Source organism: Leuciscus leuciscus (assembly GCF_965113295.1).
Source record: "Leuciscus leuciscus genome assembly, chromosome: 25".
NCBI lineage: Eukaryota > Metazoa > Chordata > Actinopteri > Cypriniformes > Leuciscidae > Leuciscus > Leuciscus leuciscus.
Window position 1 is genome coordinate 15,759,482 of NC_138724.1, and position 21,951 is coordinate 15,781,432.

The window sequence follows — 21,951 nt, forward strand, 5'->3', positions numbered from 1 at the left end:
TTCAGCCCCTAATACTTGGACAAGATTATTCCTGTCATTTGACAGAAAGGCAATATTAAACCAGAGAAAATGTCCAGTCAATAAATACGGTTTATCTTAGATTATGTAGTTCCTTTTTGACAGATTAAAACAGCTCACAAATACAGTCACCGTAGAACAAGAATTTAAGACAGTGCTTTGCGGTTCTGGAGAAACAAAAATGCAGACACTTAGTAGAATTGTGCGCAGATATCAGAATGATACGAAGATTAATTTCATGTTTTTTTGACTGTCAGTTCTTTAGGCATGAGATCCAAACATAGACATTTAGAAAAGCCTCATTCCATGTCTTTAACTCTTCGGCAGATGTCATCGGTGAACTCTGAGCACTTAGAGTTTCCGCCAAGGTCTTTGGTCAGAAGCTGGAATATAAAAACAGGTCACAGATGTAAGTATCAAGATCTGTCTTGATGGTGGAAATTCATATTCAATCCCAAAGATCACTAATAATTGATCCTACCTTTTTGTCCCGTATGGTGTCGTAGCAGGAGGTCTCAATCTTTTTAGCGTAACTGTGCAGTCCCATGTGACGCAGCATCATGACGGCACTCAGCAAAAGGGCGGTAGGGTTTGCCAGATCTTTGCCTGCGATATCAGGGGCAGTTCCGTGTACCTAACACACACAAGAATTATTATAAATGGAATGATACTAATTGATCACTCCATTGTAAAGATATTGCAGCATCCAACACATACCGATTCAAATATGGCAACACCATTGGCTCCGATGTTCCCGCTGGGAGTGACTCCAAGGCCTCCAATCAATCCAGCACACAGATCACTGAAAGACAAATCAAAGGCTGGTGAGAGTTGCAGTCTAAAGATAATCATATCGCGTTTAATATTATTAAATGATGCTTTATACCGACTCACCTCAAGATGTCGCCATATAGATTAGGCATTACCAGCACATCAAACTGAGAGGGATCTTGCACCATCTAGTGAACAATCACAATGCAAAGATCTTAATGATTTGATGAAAATACAGTGACTACTGGACAGTGTTGTGTGTAATGTATAACCAAGTAATTAATTACTGTAATTTAATTTATTTTCCCTTCTTTAATATACTTAGTTACTTCTGATGTAATAGCATTAAATACTTTATAAAATTTAGAATAATTCTATATAAAACAATAGTGTATTTAGCCCTAAAATTTAAAGTCTTATGTTAAAATGTATGTTTTTAATGTAACCTTCTCCCTTTTAATACTTTGGTCAAGTCAAGAATAATTTATGTAATTTTATATTTATTTAAAAGAATTAAAAAGAGCAGTTTCATGTCTATCCTTGTATTGTTCAACTGGTCGAGGTTGATTTGGGATTTAGAAAGTAATGAGTTATAAGCAATGCAATACTTTTTTAGAGAGAGTAATTAGTACAGTAATCTAATTACACTGTCGAAGATGTAATTAGTAGCTAGTAATTATTTAATTTTTGTAGAGTAACTGATCCAACACTGCTTCTGGGTCACTACACTGAGTGCTTAAAGGTGCAGCATGTAAGATTGACAGCTAGGGAACGACAGGAACGAGCCAATTGACAATGGACAGCAATGAGCCTTACACTGTTTGATGAGTTGATTTATGATGAGTTGATATCGCATTTTAATATGCTACCATTCATAGAGATTTTTAGATGGGTGCTGAGACTTTTTAGGTCAGGGTAGAATCTGCGATCTCTGACCCAGTTTGTTCGCTGGCTTCCATGGCTGTAATATGCTTCCGCCAACTGGCAACCTGTGGTGGCGAAATACTATTGGGTAAATTGGCAACGTGCGGTATGGTAAAGACCAAAACAAAAACAGACATTCCGACACGGAACGCACATTTCAAAGTAGAATAACTGGCTGTAGCAGTTTTTTTTTCCCTCAGAAAAACGAGTATGTGAACTCAGCACGTTTCCTAAAAAACTGCAAACATATGGTATTTTTATGCTTTAGTACAATCAAAAACTTCCAGCACCTTTAAACTTGAAAAACGTTCCCATTTTAATATTAGATGAAAAAATTTAAATTGAAAAACTTAAATTGAATGAAATTAGAAATGTTGCCTTAGCAACTTGCGTCATATGTTAACTATGAAAAATGTAAAATGGCCCAAAGTTGTCGACGTTTTTTTTTTTGGTCATCGCTGTTGTAATGTATTGGGAACCCAGAATGTGTATCCATTGACAGAAACATGCATTAGCAGAACTTTGTCTGTCTGTTTTACGCATTGTTATTTTCGATAAACCATATTATAGATGCGTCGTCAGATTTAAGATGAACCGCGGTGCAAGTGTGTGCCGAACGGTATGGTTCGATTTTATTTTATCGAGAACCACACACCCCTAATATATATATATATATATATATTAAAATAAGCACATCAAAAGCATTTCACAGTTGCAAGATGAGTAGAAAAGGCCTAATGAAAGAAGTTGTCTTGTATACATACATTGAGACAGACTGTATCCAGATACATCTCTGTGAATTTCACATCCTTGAAATTCTCAGCGACCTCTCTGCACTTCCGCAGAAACAGACCGTCAGACATTCGCCTAGAAGACATCACTGAATTCAGCATCTTTATATATTAAAATTATTTTACATCCAATAAGACATTTGTCACCAGTAAAAAAAAACTAATTTTAGTAAAAATCCAGTAAAAAAACTGTGTGATTTCTAGTCGAGGTGAAACTCACATGATGTTGGCTTTGTGAACAGCCGTGACGCTGGCTCTCTGGTTATTTCTGGCGTACTCAAATGCATACTCTGCGATGCGTCTGCTGGCATCCTCTGTGATCAGTTTAATACTCTGCACAACTCCATCCACAATCTGATTCAGGTGAAAATAGAGCACATTTAATATTGTGGTAACCACAGCTGATTTTGTTCAAACCACTTTATCTTGACAAAACCAAGTTTAGGTTTTAAAAAACAGAGTCAGGTTAGTTCATACAAAGGGGCAAGATATGATGACTGCTAAACAAACTATTGGTGTACTGCTATACAAAGATTTAAAGAGTTTTGCACAACAAGTTTCATTCAATGGACTTGATCTATAAGGCAACTCAAGGTTTTATGTACACAACCACATCATATACATTACCATTCAAAAGTTTAGGGGTTTTGAGAAAATTCAAGAAAAGTGATTTTTAAAATTAGACTACTGTTCAAATGTTTGGGGTTGGTGTAAGTCTCTTATGCTCAAGTCTGCATTTATTTGATCAAAAATACAGTAAAAAAAAGTATAAAAAATATTGTAAAATATTTAAATTTTAAAATAACTTTTTAGATGTTTTTAAAATGTAACTTATTCCGGTGACCAAAGCTGAATTTTCAGCATCATTATTCCAGTCTTCAGTCACATGATCTTTCAGAAATCATTCTGATATGCTAATTTGCTGCTCAAGAAACATTTCTTATTATCATCAATGATGAAAACATAGTTCACCCTATAATGAAAATTAAGGGTGTGTGCGAACCAAACAAATATACAGCACGTGATGCTTGGGATCATTCAGTGATATTTTTGCGTCTTCTTTTAAAAAGCTTGATGCTTCTCGCTATTCACTGCCATTATATGGACGAGTGCAATTGGGACATTATTATATATTTTTTTAATTCTCCTTTTGTGGTCCATAAAAGAAAGAAGGGCATATGGCATTAGAACAATACCAGGGTGAGTACAAGATGACTTAATTTTCATTTTAGGGTGAACTATCCCTTTAATATTTTGGTGTAAACCATGATACATTTATTTAATGACCAGAAAGTTCAATTATTAAAGTATTTACCGTCACTTTTGATCAATTTAATTTTAATTCATCCTTACAAAATAAATCAATTTATTTCATCCAAAAGAAAAATTGCACTGACCCCAAACTCTTGAATGGTAGTGTACATGTTTAAACTTTGAATAACGTGAACAGACAAAGGGAAGATCGCATGAATGGAATGTGACGACCTGAAGGTCATTTCACGTAACGCTTTGACACACTATGGAGTGGGACCAGAGACAACAGATTTATAGCAACCGTGTGGCACCTACCTAAAGAATAAACGGCATTGAAATATGAGCTTTGCCCAGTGAATTCCCGCTAGCACTGCGCGAAAAACTGGTTAAGATAGCATTAGATGACAATAGCATGACCTTTGACATTTGTGAAGGGAGCCAATCAGGACCCCAAAGGTCAAATGTCATCCTATTGTTGTATACTAGGCCTAAAGAACTAAAGGGGTATAAATGTATATATAGTTGCAGGAAAAAGTACATGAACCCCATATCCTGATGTCAACCTGACTGAAACGCTTTGGAATGACCGTAAGACAGCGATTCACACCAAATATCAGGAATACTGCTAAACTGAATCAGTTCAGTAATGATGAATGGTCCAAAATAAGTCTCAAGTCTTTTGCTCATGATGCAAAGTTCTTCAAATGTGGCACTCAAGTTAAAAGTAGTTCAACTAAAAAAAATAAAAACATCTCTAGACCTTTGTGGGGGTTTTTTTCATTCCACTGAGTCTCAAAAAACCTGTTATGTGTGAACCAGTCCTAACTACTTCTAGAATCTGAAGTGTGCATTCAATGGACACTTTACTATCCCATGAGGCCACAGGAGAGGATTTGTGAATGGCAGTGAAGCGATGCAATTGACACCAAAGGTCACATGACAGTGACTACATGACGGATGTGGTACATCTGAATTTCATTCATACTATATAGAACGTACTTTAACGGTCACAAAGCAAGTTTCAAAACCAAATGTAGTTCCTACTATATAGTATGCAAATTCAGACGCAGATAATGCCTATTGGTGTGACTTAATTGGAAATCAGATTTGGATCTGACCTTTTAAATAAAACATAAATCCACGTAAAAGGCCCAAGTATTCATATACTTTTTCCTGCAACTGCAGATCTCTGCAGCAGAAATCAAAAGAATAAGAACAACTAGTTCTGGTTTGGTTGAATTACTGATTAAATAGTTTTAAATACAGATGGGCGCACATACATACCACGTGTTCAATCCCACTGTACTCTCCTTCTGTGTTTTCTCTGATGGTGACCAGATCCACATCGGTGTAAGGCGTCTTATAGCCCTCGATGGACACACAAGGACGCACATTGGCATACAGGTCGAAGGTCTTCCTTAGCAGCAGGTTCATGGACGGGTGTCCGGCAGCAATTGGCGTTTTCAGGGGGCCTGAAATATAATCGAAATTGACTGTGAGTTTCGTTAACACTGATTCGACTGATTTGAGAGAGTCGACAAGTTTACCTTTTAATCCAATTTTGTTTTTGTCCATCGACTCTTTAGCCTCAGAAGGGATCATCCATTTGCCTCCAGGACCTTGGATGGCGGTGACGTTTCTCTCTTCCCACTGAATAGGGGCCTGATTGAGAAAAAAGGTGACAATGTAGCTTTAAAGTTGGCATGAAACTAAGATTGCGATTGTCTTTTCTTCCCTATTGTGACATATCCGAGTGAAATGGCTTCTCGAAAAAGAAAATTAGATTTTGTCCATCGGTAATTGATTGGATGGTTCTGGTTTGCTATTGGTCGATCTCATGTGAGTGACAGGTTGTCCTGCCCTCAGACACACTCTGTCAGTTTAAATCTAGACTAAAAGCTCATCTCTTTAACCTGGCATACATATAACACATTATCGATTTGTATGATTCAAATTAGTTAAATGATTGTTAGTCTGCATAAACTAGGTCAGCCGGAACCGGGAACACTTCCTATAACACCCGATGTACTTAAAGGAACACTCCACCGTTTTTTGAAATAGGGCTTATTCACCTTCTTTCCTACATTTAGATAGGTGGGCAAATGCATTTTTGTCTCAGTGCATGCATTGTTTTAGTTTGACAGGGTTGGCGCTATCTTAGCTTAGCATAATGAATGGAATCCTTTGTTGCCAGCTAGCATGTCCTGAGTAAAAGTGATGTAAAAAAAAAAAACCCCACCTAATTACTTCTTGTGGCCTGCGTATTCACAACGAGTACAAATAGCGATGCAGATTAACACTAGGCGATTTCCTATGCAGATTTTGACTTGGGACTATATTAGGGGGAAGCACAGGCGAAGCACTGCTACTTGGGCGCAGAGATATCACGCCCAAGTAGCAGTGCTTCGCCTGTGCTTCCCCCTAATATAGTCCTTAATATATAAGTCAATATCTGCCTAGGAAATCGCCTAGTGTTAATCTGCATCGCTATTTGTACTTGTTGTGAATACGCAGGCCACAAGAAGTAATTAGGTAGGGTTTTTTATTTTTTTTTATCACTTTTATTCAGGACATGCTAGCTGGCAACAAAGGATTCCATTCATTATGCTAAGCTAAGCTCACGCCGACCCTGTCAAACTAAAACAATGCATGCACTGAGACAAAAATGCATTTGCCCACCTATCTAATTGTGGGAAAGAAGGTGAATAAGCCCTATTTCAAAAAACGGTGGAGTGTTCCTTTAAGAAGAATGGAATCTACGCCAACATTACTCTCTCTGTTTATCCCGAGGTTACCGTAGTCAGCCGGATCCGGGCCGTATCCAGATCAGATTATGGACCTGCGCCTAGACTCGACCACAACGCAGCCCTGAAGTGTCAGCAGAGATTGTGTCAACTAGACTCTCCCCTGTGAAGGCCTCATCATCACGACAGCCGGTGGCACAGATCCTCAACAAACCCGTTTCCATATCGCCATTATGAATCTGATCTTCAACCTGATGGAACTGCATTAAATATTCTGAATGTTCCAATCCAATTGACTTCTGACCTATAATGCTGCCTGAATCATAATCATAAACTGTTCGTTCGTTGGCCAGAGGAGAACTGGCCCCGACTGAGCCTGGTTTCTCCCAAGGTTTTTTTCTTCATTCTGTCACCTGATGGAGTTTTGGGTTCATTGGCCACTGTCGCCTCAGGCTTGCTTAGTTGGGGACACTTAACATTCAACAATATTATTGATCTGCCTGCATTGACACCATTGTATGAGAACTGAACTGAGCTGGACGATGACATCACTGTTTTCTCCAGAGCTGCTATATATAAATTGACTAAATTAATAACTTCTTTATAACAGAAATGAACCATCACTGAACTAACTTAAGCTGGACTATGACACTATTTTATTCAAGAGCTGCTTTACAGCCAAAACAAACATTGTTGCATTATTTCCCTGTTTTCACTGTACAATCTGTATTGTAAAAAGCGCTATATAAATAAAGGTGACTTGACTTGACTAGATGTCGCTGCAAGAGGGAGGGGAAGTTATTTTGGTTAAAGATTACAAGGGCACACGAAGTAAAAAAATAATAATGATGTGCACGGATAAATCATTTAAAATAAATCCAACAATATTCCATAAAAAAAAAACAAGAATTATCCATTTTGAATTCATGGTGACTTTAAATACAACTGCACTATTCAAGTTGTGGGCAAATATTTACACAAATGTGCTGAATTCTCTTCTAAGACTGAAAGCAGTGCACAAAAGGGGTTAAAAGTATAATAGTCACTCAATGCACTTGTTGCAACTTGCAGCCTAAGCTGAATTCCCGAAGAGTAAAACAACAGATCCGTACCTTTGCTGCTTCAAATATCTTCATTACTGCAGTGGAGATCTCCGGACCGATTCCATCTCCAGGAATTAACGTTACAGTTTGAATCTGTCAAAATAAAGCACAACAATATATAAATAAAATAATCGGAAATTGGAAAATTATTCACAAGTATCACAATCTGGCATTATTTTTCTGAGGCTTCTACATATATTTGAGTTTCTCACTACAAAAGTACTAAAGTTCATCAAGTTTGAACTATAGGCTCCTATAACTAATGTCTCCAGAACAACTTTTAATAACTCAAATTATTTTGCAGCATGTGTTTTGAATACGGTTGCTAGTGCCAAAAAGCCAACGCCTTTGTGTGTAACTTGCACAACTACTGTACATATTTTCTGCAGGCTGCAAAATGAATGTTTGATGATTCATGCTTACCCCAAAGCTGAGCATTAAGCTTTTCCAAGTACTTGCCTTTTGGATATGTAAAACTGACCATTTACCATCCCGTTTATTATATTGATGATTATTTCGAAAATTTTACTATTTCTATACTTAAGGTCACTATATAATTGACTCTAAATTTCTGATATCAAAATCCATTTTCCTAATAGTTTTAACATATTAAAACTTATTTAAAAAACTGGTTTGGAGCAATTGATGTACTTAAACTACATTAAGTTTTGAAATTCCGTTCATGATAAAGAAAAGTGAGCATGTACATTATACCAACCAAACTAGACCACAAACTACATTCATATGCATCATTCCCAGCTAAGAAAAATATGTTCGAAGAACGTTTTGCTAACGTTCCAATTAAGTTATATAAAAGTTATTTCTGAATATAAAAACTTCCAGTTTTTAGAAAAAAAAATGTTCTTGGTTCTGTGAACGTTAGAAAAACATTCCATTTTCATTCTTCAAACATTATTGAAATGTTACTTTCAAATGTTCTCCTAATATTCTGAAATACGTAGTAGTAAAACGTTTCAGAAAAAAACTCATGGACGATGTTATAAATGACGTTTGCCTGAGAACATTATAAAAGACTAGATAACTTTGACAGAATATTCTATTAGCGTTACTTGAAGAACATTTGATTTCCATAATATTTTTTTCTCTCCATACTATGAAAGTCAATGATGCCCCACAACTGTTTGATCACCCATATTCTTCAAACTAACTTTCTTTGTGTTCAGCAGAACCAAAAAATCATACAGGTTTGGAACAACTTGAGGGTGAGTATAAGATGCCAGAATTTTTATTTTGGGGATTACCATGGTACATCTTCAAAAATACTACAGATTTGTTAGTGTTATCCATTATAGTTGAGTTAATTTGTAACTGTGTAATCACAAATTATGGTACAGCAGCGAGAGTTAAATTCAACTTACCCCTCTAGAGAAGGTTCTGGGCTGTGGGGTCTGAGTCTTTATGGCTCCTATTACACGGGACACCTGCAGAGGCGATTTCAAAGGTACAAACAGATCAATAACACTGGAAGATCAATCAAGCAGACACTACCCAACACACAAAGCCCAAACATTCTATTGGCCATGCGATTTTAAAAAGCGCTGCGTTTAATGCGACTGCCACTATGGCTGATGCTCACTGCAAAACACAGTAGCTTAAGCAGTTAATTAGACTGAGCCAGACTTAATCTGATCCCATTAACTCTGCATGCAAACTTTAAGTGTTTTGTTGAACAGAAAATGCAGCAAGTCCAATTAAGGCGACAAGCATGTAGAAGGTGAATTACACCAGGGACCATCCTGAAGCCAAAAGATTAAACCAATGCAAATCTTTGCCAATTATCTACGTGATTAGGTGTTAGTTATTACTCATCCCTGGTGTAAAATGAGGGGTGTAGTTTCACAAATCTGCATGGTCAACATTTCAAGTATGAACATTCAGTTTAAATCAGCCTAAAACTTTAACGCTACTGGTCACTGATGATCAAACACAAATGACAAGTTTTTTTTATTTTTAAATAACCCCCTCACAAAAAGACAGCATATCTGATCGGGACATTACTAGGATTTTTTTTTTGAGAAAGCAGTGTACTGTGAGAGAGCGATGCCATAAAACGGTGAACCAAAAGGTATTTGGACATTTCCCACAAAAAAAATATCAAAATGATTTTTAATTCAGAAAGGCACTCAAAAATGAATTAATGTCATTTCATTTGGAGGGACAGAAATCTCTCAGATTTTATAAAAAATATCTTAATTTGTGTTTCGAAGATGAGGAAAACATGAGGGTGAGTAATTGATGACAAAATTTTCATTTTTGGTGTAACTACCCCCCTTACAAAATACAAATATTGCTCATTATAAAACAATATATAGAGATTCAAAATGAAGACAATAGTACGTTTTTGCCACCTCAGGTGACTTCTTACCAGGTAAGAAAAGTAGTTCGTTTTGAGAAACGTTAGTAAGTTAGTAGTATTCTTTTTTTTCTTTAAGATGCCAGAATGTGTTTCATATTTTGCAATAACATTCATACATTTTAAATATGTGGCTTAAGTTTGCACACATTTAGAGCCATCTGTGGAAATAATGATTCATTATGATGATTTATAGAGCTAATGTCTCCCACCATATGCACAGCTATTTTATATTTCATCCTTCTAATATTAGTAATATGAATCTAAACTACATTAGAAGCCATAATTGTATGTTAAACACCAGTCTTTCTGAAGGACACTAAACGGTTCTTCTGCATGCTTGTCATGTCCGTATCATCACTTATATCCATGATTGTATGTTCAAGAAGAACTATAAAATTAAGTTAATAAGGGAAACTTATAAATGAAGTCGTGACATCAGTCAGCTCTTGTTACTGGACTCATGAAGCCAACATGTCGAGGTGACCTTCATCCACCAGCTGGTGGTTGGTTAGAGAGTTGGCGTTAAAGGATCTCTTTGCTGATGTAAATCAGCTAAGCTCATTTATAAACTATCTCACCGTGACTATTTTAATGTCCAAGTCAGATTTGCCATCTTTAATGACTATAATAACCCACTGCAAGCTAACGCGTTAAAGCTAACTGACTGAACTGAGATGCGCGTCTTACTTCCGGAGTCCCGCTCGCGTCACTTATCCGCACGCCGAATCTCTCGAGAAGTTTTAGGAGCTGAAAAGGCAAGAATGTCGTTTTAAATTACCACAACCTGACCTTGCTGTCTTACTAGCCGAGTTGATTTACTCTTTGGGCTATTAAACACAGTAATGTGTGGATGAGGGATGACTGCAGTGGTGTTGAACATCTGTGGCGTTTGACTCGGGCGTGATTCAAAACGCATCGTCTTATTCTCTTAACTTCTCTTACACTCATCACTCATATGTGTTAAAAGACTAGTATATGAGTTGACTGGGAGCTGTTAAATGTGTTAAACATGTAAGTGCCTGTGTGAAGGGCATGCAGTACAGGGCCGCTGTGGCATCTCTAATGCAACGCAACGTTGTTTTTTCAGCGTACGGTAAGTATATACTTGCATGCATAGTACAGTCATATCAGGCATAACCGCACACGGACTGCTATAATCTGAGGTTTGTCACATAATAGAGTCCTTACCGTTGACCTCCACGCGTTTCCAGCCATCCTGTGCTAATCGTGATCTTGCGACTACTACTAACTCAATGCAGCTATCCGGTGTCTCATCCTCCGCTATGAGTATCTCGGGTTGCCAGATTTTACCTAGACTATTATGCTTTACCTTGCGGCAGGGGTTTTCAATCTTTTAGATGCCATGGACCGCAAAATATGACCATCCTGGTGCAAGAGCCTTAATTTGTAGCAATATATTTGCATGCATAAATACCAAATTATTTGTATATGTATTTTATTTATTTTATATTATTTTATTAAGTTAGGCTATATTATTATGTTTTTCTACTCATCATGCATTGTTTTTTTGTTTTGTTTTTTAATTAAAAAGATTTATATATATATATATATATACAAAAATTACACCTTGTTTCTCTAAGCACAGAGTGATATTTGTGGATCACTCCCTTAATTGCGGCCCCTTGGTTTGAAAACCCCAGTTTATATTATATATATATATATATAGAGAGAGAGAGAGAGAGAGAGAGAGAGAGAGAGAGAGAGAGAGAGACAGACCAAAAATACTTTATATGCATATTTTTTTTTATAAATTGCAATAAAAAAGGAGTATCACAAAATCTTACACGTTTTCAGAGTAAGCTATACTTTATGAATTTTGATATTATTTCACAAATGTTCCCAACAATTACAGGGGAAAATGCGATTTTCAAAATTGCAAATGGGGATTTAGATAATTACCTGGCAACCATATGTTCAGGCCCGCTGAGTCTGCATGTAGCTCTAAAGATGAGAACTCTGACATGAACTCTTAGCATGAACGCACATGCTTTTGTTGCACTCCCCCTACTGTACTGGATGTCACTGTACATTTTCCAGTTTTGTTCCCCCTTTTTCTTTTTTTGCAACGTGACTTTTCTCCCCTCATGATCAAAACGATTTTATTTATTTTTTTGTGAGTGAGTAACCTTTAGGATAGAAAAGAATTCATGAGGTGGGCAACGTTTACGTCTAGTGCCTGTATTGACTAGACCGATGCATGTATAGACCACAAGATGGAGATGTTTTCTTGAATGTGTTCACAACGATATTTTATACCTTATTTGTGCAAAATAAAAGGTATAGTTCAATCAAAAATGAAAGTTCTGGCATCATTCAGGTCATTCTGCCGTTTGTATCCCATGGAAGACAGAACGACTTTGTTTGGAACAACATGTGTGGGTGAGTAAATTATTACAGAATGTTCAAGTTTTTGAGTAAACATTCACTTTAACCATTTATATATCATTTAAATACTCGGACTAAAATGCATGTTTAAGCTGTCTAAACTGAAAGCATCGTTTTATTTCAAGATGCACAACAGTAATGTTTTTTAAAAAAATTTTAGGCACATTTATAAAAGCTACTTAATGTCCTATTTTAAAAATGTCCTACTCCTGGCTTAATCAAAGACTGTAGATATTTTTTTATGAGCCTGAGTCTTTTTAATAGTCAGCTTATTTACATTACTTGTAAGATGAATAACATAGACACAGGGATATCTGGCATGAATGTACCATACTTTATCCAACAAAATGTAAATGCAAAGATGCAACGCTGATCATATGTCATACAATTTAGATGTATTTTAAAACAAAAAGCTGCTTGAGCAAAGAAAAAGAAATACCATATGAAAACAAGCAATGTACAAAAAAAATTCCACATTAGGCATAGAATAAAAAGGCAAAAAGCATTCTCTAAAAATTGTAAACAAGAAGAGCAACATGGGAAAGCATCAGAAGTGGTTAATAAACAATACTAATGGTACACAATAAGTGCATTACCATTAGGAAATATACAAATAGCAGCATTTTAAGCATAATTTAAAGCATAATGTTAAATACAGCATTGTTTTAGGAGTGCAAAGAGGAATTGTCTTGATTCTGAACATCCTGAGACAGTGATCAAATTGGATTAGGGGTAACTACAGTATCAGTCTCTCTAAACCAGTGGATCTCAACCTTTTGACTTCAAGGCCCCCTATTGTCCCCAACGATACTTGAATGCCCTCATCACTCACAATGTAATTAAATATAGTGCTTTAGAGCTTAACATAACTAGAAAGATGTACATTGATGAGCCAATACATTATGACCAGTCACAGGTGAAGCGAATATCATTGATCATCTCTTAACAAGACCACAAAAAGTACCCATTTTTTGGCGTGTTCACACCGCAGGAACTAGGAGCAATTTTAGTTCTAGGAACTCCTTTTGGAGGAACTCATTTAGCTCCTACTTCAGAGTAGGGTCTAAACCAGCACTATAGGAACTACCAGTGACATTAGTGTACGCTGATTGGCCGAACGCACGCGAAACACCAGCACCCACCATTTTTTTAAAAGCTGTGTAAACACACAGATTATAGCCTATATATTTTCTCCAGAAACTAACTCTACAAACATGGAAAACAGTGATAGATGGACCTCTTAAACTTTACGCTAAGGAGAAAAATCCAATGCAACTTTGAGGGGACCAAGCGAAGCATGATTATGTATTTCTGCTCTGCTAGTAACACTGGACATAAACCACACAGCATACGCTAATGCCTTTTCATATACTGTCTACTTTCTATGTATAACAGTTCTATCTAATATCGTATTAGACAGGACTGTTAGACAGATCTTAAACTAATGAACACGGAGAATGCAAGCACTGTGTGCTCAGGCTCTGGGTGGCGTTCTCAGCGCTGTCAAAATAAAGGTCAGCCGCACTGTCGAAATAAAAGTCACAACAACAAGCGTGGCTTACGTCACTTCAGAGTTCCTACTGGCGGTGCTAATGCAACCAGGAAAATGTTCCTAAGGGAACCATTAGTTCTTGGGGAAACCACCCTGGTGGCTAGTTCCTAGAGCTAAGTTCCTAGAAACTACCCGGTGCGAAAGCGGCTCTTGTGGTACTTTGATGTCATACACCGATTGGTCTGTGCAGGAATAATGACCTGAGTGACTTTGACAAGGGCCAAATTGTTATGGCAAGGCGACTGGGTCAGATTATCTCTTAAACGGCAAGGCTTGTGGGTTGATCCCAGTCAGCAGTGGTGAGAATTTACCAACAGTGATCTGAGGAGGGACAAACCACAAACCGGTGACAGGGTGTTGGTCACCCAAGGCTAACTGATGCACAAGGACAACGAAGGCTATCCCGTCTGGTCCGAGCCAACAGAAGGTCTACTGCAGCACAAGTCACACAAAATGTTAATGATGGTTATGGGAGGAATGTGTCACAACACACAATGCATCTCATCCTGCTGCGTATGGGGCTGCGTAGCCACAGACCAATCAGAGTGCCTGTGATGACCTCGTCCACCGTCGAAAGCACCTACAATGGGCACGCGAGCGTCGTAACTGGACCTTGAAGCAGTGGAAGAAGGCTGCCTGGTCCAATGAGTCCCGTTTTCTTTTACATCACGTGGACAGCCATGTACATGTGTGCCGTTTACTTGGGGAAGTGAAGGCACCAGGATGCACAATAAGTGGGACGACAATAAGTCAGTGGAGGAAGTGTGATGCTCTGGGCAATGTTCTGCTGGGAATCCCTAGGTCCAGCCATTCATGTGGACATAAATTTGACACGTGCCACCTACTTAAACATTGTTGCAGACCAGGTACACTCCTTCAGCCTCTTCCAGCAGGATGATGCACCCTGTCACACAGCACACATTGTTTGGAATGGTTTGAGGAACATGATGAAGAGTTCAAGGTGTTGCCCTGGCCTCCATATTCCCCTGATCTCAATCCAATTGAGCATCTGTGGAATCTGCTGAACCAACTATTTTAAACCACGGCGTCTCCACCTCACAACCTACATGACTTGAAGGATCTTGATCCTGGTCTTGGTGCCAGGTACCACAGAACACCTTCAGGGGTCTTGTGAAATCCATACCTCGTGGGTCGGTGCTGTTTTGGCAGCATGCGGAGGACCAACAACATATTAGACAGATGGTCATGTTTTGGCTCATTTGTGTATCTTAACCAAATACAAAGACATATCTTGATTTTGTTGTTGTTTTAGCTTATTTTCAAGTCATCTGAGCCCCCCTTAGAAGTTCTTTGCAGCACCCTGGTTGAGAACCACTGCTTTAAATGGTGGAAAATCAGAAAGAACTCAAGTGTAGTTACAAAAAACGAAATCCTCACACTGCAGGCAACACGGAGCATTTTGGATTTCTGGCACCGGTGATGCATCAAGCTTATGGACATTTAAAAATACATAGAAAAAGCTGTGGAAAACAGATGCATTCTTATGGAAATATAATTAGATGGAGAAATTCCCAGATTCAAACGGCATACTGCTTTGGTTGGTTCTTGAGGCTGAAGGTCCGTTCGTTTTGTGAGATCACATGTGCTGCTCGACTATTCAGGAGCCTGCATTCATGAAGAACATCTGTTGAGAAGGTTACCGAAAGCATATTAAATCAATGCTTTGGAAGTGTGACTGCTGATGGTGTGTTTAAAGAATGTTTTAGAAAATTATTATGATTAATGTACATGAGTTTAGCCCATACCACTGAACTGTTTATAGGCTTCATCAACAATGGCATTGTTTGATCTCTTTATCTCCCAAAAACCATCATCCACCCAAGGTTTGGTCTCTGGCATCTCAGGCAGTTGGCCATTTTTATACATGCCTGCTACAAATGAAAGAGAAAATAATAATTATAGAACATTTAGATATGTAGGCAGAGTAAAAAATCATTATTTTTTGAAAAGTAATGAAGTATAATTTTATTAAGTAATATATTAAGAAAAAGAAAAACGCTTGGGGTCTGTAAGAACAGAAATAAACTCTTTTAAATGAAACAAAAGATTCTCCTCCAGGGGAAGGTGTGCTGCGATCATAACCTCCAGTTTCAGAGAAGATCCCTCCATCTCTGGGTCGTCCATCTCAAGGCCGCTTTGATGGACATTGAGGGGTTTAACGGCGGGACAGGCTGCGTCGCCTTCCTGCTGTGGGCTCAACGTTGCGACCGTGATATTGTTTTCGGCAGTGCCGAAGCAGGAGGACCCCTCGATGACAAGCAGACTGGGGTCCAGTCCTCGGCAGCCAGGTGGTGGTGGTATCACGCCAGGGCAAGATGTGTTTGATGGCCTCTGTCTGCTTTTGGACTGCCGGACAAAGTCCTCTACAGTCTCGCCGAAGAAGCCATCTTGCGAGATGGGGGCGCTGAGAAAGCGCACTTTGTCGGCATCCCACATCTCTGCAAGGTTCAGCCAGAGATGGCATTCCTGGACCACCAAGGTGGACATTGTCTGGCCGAGGGCCCGCGCCTTGACGGTCGCTGTGCGCATTTCCTGCATCAACCCCAGTTCAGAACTACCCTCATGCACTTATTTGAGTGCTTTGGCCTGATGTACTTGCAGGATGGCCATCACATGCAGGGTGAAGGTGGCCTGTCCAGCAGCACTGTGAGCCTTAGCATCCAGGTGTGACGTCAGCTTACAGGCCTTGGACGGGAGCCGCGGGCGGTTCCTCCAGTTGGCGGCACTTTACGGGCACAAGTGCACCGTAATTGCAGGCTCCACCTGTGTAATCTCCATGTACCCCGCAGTGGCCCCAGCATCGAGGGTAGTTAGAGTGGAGGAGGCCGTGAAGCGACTTTTTAAAAGGTTCCTTCCATGACTTCTGGATCTCCTCATGCACCTCCAGGAAGAAAGGCACTGGGGCAGGAAAAACACAGGAACCAATTGTCCAAGGCAAGATGGAGGGTTTCACTCAAGCCTGATCCCCCCCGTTGGCCAGGGAAAGCATGGCCGTCAACTCTTAATCCGACTCCGTGTGAGTGACCACCCCACGGGGGGAGCTCAGCCTCATTTACTCTACATCCCTAGAGGACTATAGCCTACTCTCTGATGCAGAAATCGACATCTGGTCCTCGGCCAGAGCACTGAATGACACGTTGGATCCGCCATGGGAGGGACCCGGGTCATCCAGACGCTCGGCGGCACTCGACATGCTGGAGGACTGGATTGGTGGAAGAGCTCCCACTGTAACCCTCAGATGTCCCAGAGTCTTAACCACCGTGGCCCTGTGCAGTGCAGAGGAACTGGGCTGAGTAACAGCAGATCGCAGTGTTGCCATGGTCATAGTCTCACAATGACGGCATGAACCATCCAAGAGCGCCATCCCAGCATGCTAGCGCCCTAGACATGTAAGACAGCGATCATGGCCATTAGTCGAGGCCAGGAAATTACCGCATCCAGGAATACACGGACGGAAAGCCATCTTTAAAAAGACGCTACTCGCTCTTTTAGGGAAATCTGCTCTTTTACAACAAAGCACCCAGGGGGGAATCGCTACACTTAACTGTGCACTCAGTAACTGGCGAAAGACAGCTGAATGTGCCATCGATTCTTCCAGCAATCTACTCTTTATAATGCTCTTTTAGCTATGGTGACTGGAAGAGTGATCGCTGTTTGCAACCACTTAGCTACGAAGCAAAAATCTAATGTATGGATGCATCTTATATACCCGTATGTACAGGGGAGTGGCTACTGGCTAGGCATGCAAATTCCACTCGCCAATTTCATTTCATCCATTTTTCTAAAACTCAGAGGTGATCTGGGGCTCCCAAGTGAGACCCCATTTATCAGTCGACATAACGTCAAATGTGACTGACAGAAAGGGAACAGCATTTGAAATTCTAAATGTCTTTACTGTCCCTTTTGATAAATGTAATGCAGCCTTGCTAAATATAAGTTTTAATTTCTTTGGGGGGGGAAATCGTACTGACCCCAAACTTTTGAATGGTATATTTTTAGGGCTGTCAAATTAACTTGCACTAATTAATCAAATATGTTTGACCCCAAAAAATGTTATATCATTTCAATTTTTCTATTTCTTTTTTGTGTTAAGCATATTATCATATTATACACAAAATTGCACAGTAAAAAATGAAACACAAGTGACAGTTTTTCTATTAAAATCTTTAAATTACAACAAGTACCTTTAATAGTATCATCAATGTCTTTGCATAGTTGATATAAGTCACTTCCACGTCCCACCACCCTTTCACCTTAAATAACACATTAAGAGAGAACATGATAACTTGCTAGACTGAGTACAACATTTTCTGAAAAGAGTGTTTAGCAAAATAAAATGAAAAACTCACCATCCAACACTTTCAAGTTTGAGAACATTTCTAGAATAATAGTTCGGTATGATGAACTCTTGCAGACTGTAGCAAAATAAATAAGAATGAAGAAATGTTTTGAGTGCCAACCGGATTTATTAAATTAAAGCCAGAAACCTGCTAACCTGGATTGGTGTAATTATAGGTGTTGTCCTTCAGTCTGATGCTCTCCAGCTTTCTTAAAGACTTGAGTGCATGAACATTATCAACACTGTAGGTGCAAATCAATTTGTGTCATATAGAAAGGTGGATAGGAAAGCAGATAAATATGAGTAGCTAAAAAAGATGGCTTACCTTGGTATCACATTACCAGCAACATTCAAACTCTGTAAACTTTCACAGCTGGAAAGGGGTTCTGAGAAGAGACATGATCAACTCTAAAAGTCAGATATAATAGCACTGATATTTATATACCGTGTAATCAGATAAAAGGGGCTATATAAAATACATTTCATGTATTAATCGCTTTTGTATTGCCAATGTGTGAACAGCTTGTAACGAAACATAAAAAACGAGACCTTCCCAGACTTCCTAGGTTGTCTATGAAAGCCTGTAGACTGACTTTAATGTAAAGAACTCTAAATGTTTTTGCCAGGAAAATCATTAGAAATGAATGCCAAGAAATCAATTGAAATGAATGATTACAATGTAAAGGATAATGCTGAAAGAGCTAAAAGAAAATGGATTAATTCAAACTAGTGTCTCACATAGCCAGATCTATTTAGTCTATAGTCTCAAATATACTTTATAATCAAACTATCACAATAGTGTATTTAATTACCTCATCTGTCGACATGATGCCAGTGAATTGCAGAGCTAGTGCAAACATATCCACATCGCTATGATCAGCGGCTTTCCTAACTGTCATTTTTGTTGTGTTTATTTTTTATTGAGAGGAAAGCGTGCTGCACGTATTTACATATTCATCTAAACATCGCTCTTATTAGCATAAGTTGCTGGCTGGCTGCAGTTCATTTAACAGCCACCGATTTTGCTAATAACAAGGCTTTCTGAATTCTACTGATAGCTTCTTTAAGGTTGAAATAATCATTACCTAAATTTGAGATTCTATTAGCTGACAAGTTAAGAACGAGAAGTCTTCGTAGAGGTGAAAGAGGCCCCAGATTTGTGATGTTATTTCCAGAGAGGTCCAGCCTCTCCAGGTTTACACACTCTCCTATACATCCAAGATCATAAATTCCTGCCAAAAAACAAAAGCAAGATTGTGTTTATGTGCGACTGTGAGAATGTATTCAGAAAAGACACGCAATGTTGTCTTACCTAAATTCCTCAGTTTAAGAAACAAGATGGACTCCAAATCGAACTCCCCAGTGCGGGATTTCAGGAGCACGTTGGTGATCTTTGCACATTCTGTATCTGGAATATAAGAAGAAAATGTCCGAACAGTATTAAAACTCTTTGTGGTGGGTTCAGTATTTTCTGTGGGGAGATTATAAATGTGGCTCTACATGATTCATGGTGATTACAGTTTTAATCTCCTTTTATGTGTCGCTTTTCTTTAACTCTCAAAGACTGGATTACAGCCGCAGCTCCCTCTGGGCTTAATGCAAATATTATTTTTTCATGCTGACATATACACACACGAAAGCACATAAAATAATTAGGCCTAAATTGAAAATGAAAACGGGAAATCTGAAAAATAAAGCTAATTCAAAATATTAATAAAAACAAGTACAGCCTATAAATAACACTAAAACAACACTTGGGATGTTTATGGAATTGGTTTCCTGTAATCCGGTACTCTAAAAAGGTGCAGAATCATAGAAATATAACAATAATCTCACTTAACCTAGGTCCTAACTGAATTGCCTTGAATATAACAACATCTATACTAATCAATTTAAGTCGACCATGGCAACACGCACAGCACCCACTTGAAAAAATACTTTTGCGAGCTAAAATATAATAGCAGAAATTATGTGGATACACTAAAAGTTGGTAACCAACAGTAAACCAACAGTTGGTTTAATTAACAGAGGCGAAGCATGTGTTTAATGAACCCTAATTCAGTGCACATACGGAGCAACAAGCGAGTAATTCCCTAAAGGAGACGCCATGCTGTTTTACTGAAATTATAATACAATGCTGCATTCATTATGCTGCCAGACCAATGAAATATCCCGCAAAATATATCCGATAAAAATACATGTAATTTTAGTCCCAGATGTATCTGTGTAAATCAGCACCAGAGTGTGGACAGCTACCGCGGCTAGCACGCGCTAAGGTTTAAAACACCGTTTATAATTAGCTAACGTTACTCACCATTGTCCTTTTCCCTCTTAGAGTCCATGGTCGCTGAGATTCATGCAGTCACTCGCAGATTACAGCATGGGATGGATGTTTTGGTAATAAATGCTGGTGGGCATTTACAGTGTGCAGTGCGCACGGGCAGATCTGAGCAGGTGTGACTGTTAGCTCTCTCCGGCTAGCCTGAGCCTCACTGTAATGTCTGCCCTATATAGCGATGATTTTAATGCGGGGATTGTTTGCCCCCCTGCTTTACGGCTCCGATGTTTTTCTTCATTTCAAACGTTCTCTTGGTTTAATTAACGCGCGGAATGAATTAATTATTTAAAGTTCACACCAGCCGGAAGTTGCCCTTTCAGCGTTTTGTGTGCTTACAATGGTTACTAGGATATTGTCATGGAAACTGGGAATGGAATGTAACTTAGAATTTTTCTATTATGTAAAGTTTGTTATAATGGATTATGTATAAAGAAAGATTTGCCCAAAAAACTTTAGCGAAACATTTTGTTGATACTTTTTATAAATTACACTGTTTGTTTTGAACCACGAGTGACTTGGTGCTTTTCACACAAGGTTCCACGAAGATTTGTTAACATTCATGGAATCTTTCCATTGCACAAACGGTTCTTTAAAGTAGAAAAAAGGTTATTTAGCCCTATTAAAGGGTTAGTTCACCCAAAACTGAAACTTTTGTCATCGCTTACTTACCAAACCTGTTTGAGTTTCTTTCTTATGTTGAACACAAAAGAAGATATTTTGAAGAATGTTGGTAACCAGACAGTTGATGGACCCCATTGACTTCGGTAGTAGGAAAGAAAAATACTATGGAAGTCAATGGGTGCCGTCAACTGTTTTGTTACCAACATTTTTCAAAATATCTTCTTTTGTGTTCAACAGAAGAAAGAAACTCATACAGGGTTGGAACAACTAAAAAGTAAATTTTTGCGTGAACAATCCCTTTAAAATGTTTTTCGCTCTAAGAAAACAAGTGGTTCTTTTAATGACTGTTCACTGAAAGGTTCTTTGGGGAAACAAAAATGGCTCTACTATGGCAGTGTGATTGTTTAGAATATTTTAGTTATCTTTTGTGTGTGTTAAGATTTGTTTTGTTTTTATTAGTACTGTATAGAGATAAATTCAGGTTGATTGGGATACTTTTTGCTATTGAGATGACTGGGATGACTACATTGAGATGACTACATTTAGGCTAAATAGTGTATATAGTATTCATTTTTATAATATAATATAATATATTAGGGCTGTCAAAAGATTAATTGCGATTAATCGCATCCAAAATAAAAGTTTGTGTTTACATAATAAATGTGTGTGTACTGTGTATAATGATTTTGTAC

General features: G+C 38.4%; 3 protein-coding genes across 4 annotated transcripts in view; 1 reads left to right on the forward strand and 2 right to left on the reverse strand.

The window, feature by feature from the left end:
- Positions 1-72: 72 nt before the first annotated feature.
- idh3a (isocitrate dehydrogenase (NAD(+)) 3 catalytic subunit alpha) lies at positions 73-11,307 on the reverse strand. 2 transcript variants are annotated; one of them, XM_082159037.1, is made up of 12 exons: positions 11,171-11,212; positions 10,670-10,729; positions 8,985-9,047; positions 7,615-7,698; positions 5,306-5,420; positions 5,043-5,230; positions 2,725-2,858; positions 2,478-2,580; positions 913-977; positions 736-820; positions 500-652; positions 73-401 (listed from the first exon to the last, which is right to left on the reverse strand). In XM_082159037.1, exons 1-12 carry the CDS (start codon positions 11,195-11,197, stop codon positions 318-320), a joined length of 1,161 nt encoding a protein of 386 aa, XP_082015163.1. In that variant the 5' UTR covers positions 11,198-11,212; the 3' UTR covers positions 73-317. The 2 variants fall into 2 exon arrangements, with proteins under 2 accessions (XP_082015163.1, XP_082015164.1); XM_082159038.1 differs by lacking the exon at positions 10,670-10,729 and having other exon boundaries at positions 11,171-11,307.
- Positions 11,308-11,851: 544 nt separating this feature from the next.
- The window catches only part of cib2 (calcium and integrin binding family member 2), a 40,878-nt gene continuing 30,778 nt past the window's right edge, over positions 11,852-21,951 (forward strand). Inside the window, exon 1 of the mRNA XM_082159349.1 lies at positions 11,852-12,382. The gene's annotated coding sequence lies outside the window, so the exon portion shown is untranslated. The remainder of the gene's footprint in view (positions 12,383-21,951) is intronic.
- Positions 12,702-21,234, reverse strand: lrrc61 (leucine rich repeat containing 61). The gene is made up of 9 exons (XM_082159342.1): positions 20,615-21,234; positions 19,613-19,708; positions 19,386-19,532; positions 18,626-18,686; positions 18,457-18,542; positions 18,311-18,376; positions 18,146-18,214; positions 15,707-15,832; positions 12,702-15,585 (listed from the first exon to the last, which is right to left on the reverse strand). Exons 1-9 carry the CDS (start codon positions 20,640-20,642, stop codon positions 15,479-15,481), a joined length of 786 nt encoding a protein of 261 aa, XP_082015468.1. The 5' UTR covers positions 20,643-21,234; the 3' UTR covers positions 12,702-15,478.